General features: G+C 50.2%; 1 protein-coding gene across 2 annotated transcripts in view; it reads left to right on the top strand.

Annotated features, from left to right (window-relative positions):
• LOC135093333 (repulsive guidance molecule A-like) overlaps positions 1-2,500 on the top strand; it is a 95,215-nt gene that overhangs the window by 90,575 nt on the left and 2,140 nt on the right. For both annotated transcript variants that reach the window (XM_063992541.1, XM_063992531.1), the window contains exons 5-6: positions 1,164-1,311; positions 1,641-2,500. The exon at positions 1,641-2,500 is cut by the window's right edge and continues 2,140 nt beyond it. In XM_063992541.1, the coding sequence (XP_063848611.1) occupies positions 1,164-1,311; positions 1,641-1,925 (433 nt within the window). In that variant the 3' untranslated portion in view covers positions 1,926-2,500. The remainder of the gene's footprint in view (positions 1-1,163; positions 1,312-1,640) is intronic.

Raw genomic sequence — 2,500 nt, 5'->3', positions numbered from 1 at the left:
TAGTCTGATCATATAAAGTAACAAGTGTCAAAGTGTCATTAGTGGGAAAGTGAGGATGTCAGCCCGGGGTGTACTAGATACATCATTATTAATTATACAACCCGTTCACGGAGATTCAGTTATTTTTTTTTTTTTTACTTCCATCCTTGCCTTTTTATCTTTCTTCTTTATCCTTCATTTTCTTTCACTTCCTCATTCTACAAATACAAGCATGTCCTTTCCCTTTTTTTTCTTTTTTTTTTTCTCCCACACCTTTTCATTCTAGAGACACTAACACGTCCTTTTTCATCTTTCTCCTGTCCTCATTCTTCTACACCACTTCATTCTACACACAGCCACACACGTGTTTCTTTCTGTCTTCTACCTTTTCTTCTCTCCTCCACCTCTTCCTCATTCAGCTGACACAAACAAGTTCCTTTCCCTCTCACGGCACCTTTGCTCCCCTAAAAAAAACATTAACAAACCTCTACTCGTTTTCTTTGCCCAGTGTGGGAGGCGGGCAAAGATCGTGACGCACGCACACACAGCGGAACAAACCCATGCCTACCCCTTTTATTTTTTGCGCAGTAGGTTACACAGAATATATAAGCAATGTGCGTATATGTAAAAATTACTACAGGTGAGGTGTTGAATGCTAATGAGAGAACCGTGCCCATCCCTTCCTCATCCCTCCCCTTCCCTCCACGGTGCCCCGCCCTCCTGGCCATCACCCATCACCCATCCCCCCAGAGTGAGCCATGGGGACCCTCGCCCGCCCCAGATTGCACAGGACGGTCGTAGATTGTCAGGTTAAGCCGTAAAAGGACGTGCCCAAAACGAGTCAGGGGTCTTCCATTCACTCCCTCCTGCCGCGCCTCTTCGCTCCTTCCTTTTGTCTTACGCTCTTTGCCTCGGGACCTCCTAGACAGCTACGCCACACAAACATCGCTTACCAATGAGAAAAAAAGGATACTGATGTATGACAAAAAAGGAGGGAAAATGAAGTCTCGCTTAGTACGTTGAAGAGAAGACCCGAAATAATAAAGTGGTGATATACAAAAAGGAAGACAAGTTACCATGTAGGAAAAGGGACAGAAAATAAGAAAATTATATCGTGTGGAAGGTAAACAAGGTGTAGTCTGTTGTACAGGTGTTGTTGTGCTCACCTTGCTTCTCCTCAACAGGTACCTGACGGTTCTCGTGTCGTTGCCGGAAAGCGAGGTTGGTGAGGGCGGAGAGCTGCAGCTGTGTGTCGGGGGCTGCCCTGACAGTGAGAGGCTTCCCAGGTCCCCGCCCCGCCCTGTGGTCTCCCCAGCCATGGCCAAGTCACAGGTAAGCTGAGCAGGTGGCGGCCTCTTCCAAATTGTTGTTTATTTTAGTATAGTCTTGGGAGTCTGTTTTTCATAGCAGTAATACTAGTAGTTGTTGTATAGTAATTATTGATGTTGGTGTTGTTCTAGCTTTTGTCCTTGTTGCTTTATCATTGATGTAATTAATATCGTTAGGAGTACTACAAATTACTGGTTAGATATTTCATTAAAAGTCCTTCATGGTAATGAATCTCAATTATTTTTGTGATGATGTCCTGCGCCTCCTTTGGGGGCGCTGCCGGTCCCAGGCAGTGTGGCAGAACTGCAGGCTAACACAGACCCTCCTTCCAGGCGGTGAAGCTGTGCAAGGAGTACAATGTGACTGATTACTATCTGGACTCGTGCATCTTCGATCTAATGGCTACGGGGGATAAGAGCTTCAGGGTGGCGGCATTGGCAGCACAGCGTGACTTGTGGGAGCATGACCCCATCGGGGCACAGCGGCTCCTCCTCAACTGTTCGGAGCCACCCTGCGTGTGGGATGTGTCTGCTGCCGCCATCTCCGCCTCTCCTAGCATCACGCTTCTCTTCGTGGTCCTCCTGCTGCTGAGTGGCACCCGGTGGGCTGGACGGTAGCCTGGGAGCGCGTGGGCAGTGTGGCAGTGTGGCACACCGGCCGGGACGATGTCGCTTCAGGGGAGGACCCGCGTCTTGTAGAGTGGGAGTGACTTCATTGGTATTATGGTCACGGTTCTCAAATACTTCTTAGTTCCCTCGAGTGGTGAGACTCTTGAGGAGAAGGGGGCGGGGGTCAGCATGAATCCTGGAGAAGACCCGGGCCGGTGGAGGGACATCAGTAAGACGCGACAGACACCAGCTTGGGATGGTCGGATGTGTGACAGGTGTGAGGATGGAGGCGCGCAGAGACGGTGCCTCCCGCGAGATGCGCTACGGCAGTGAAGGCAGACCGAGGCGGGGCGGGACTGGGACGGCGGCAGCACGATTGGGAACACTCTCGAGGTGTGTTGACCACAATGGTCAGGAGTCGTGTTGCGCAGCGCGGTGGTGTATATATTGTATATAGTCTTGGGACAGGTGGCGAACCTCTTCCTTTTCCTAGAGCAGGCACGGTGGTGTGTGTGTGTGTGTGTGTGTGTGTGTGTGTGTGTGTGTGTGTGTGTGTGTGTGTGTGTGTGTGTGTGTGTGTGCGC

The sequence above is a fragment of the Scylla paramamosain genome, chromosome 3 (assembly GCF_035594125.1).
Source record: "Scylla paramamosain isolate STU-SP2022 chromosome 3, ASM3559412v1, whole genome shotgun sequence".
NCBI lineage: Eukaryota > Metazoa > Arthropoda > Malacostraca > Decapoda > Portunidae > Scylla > Scylla paramamosain.
Note: the sequence above shows the minus strand (reverse complement) of the source record. Positions and strands in the feature narration are given on the sequence as shown.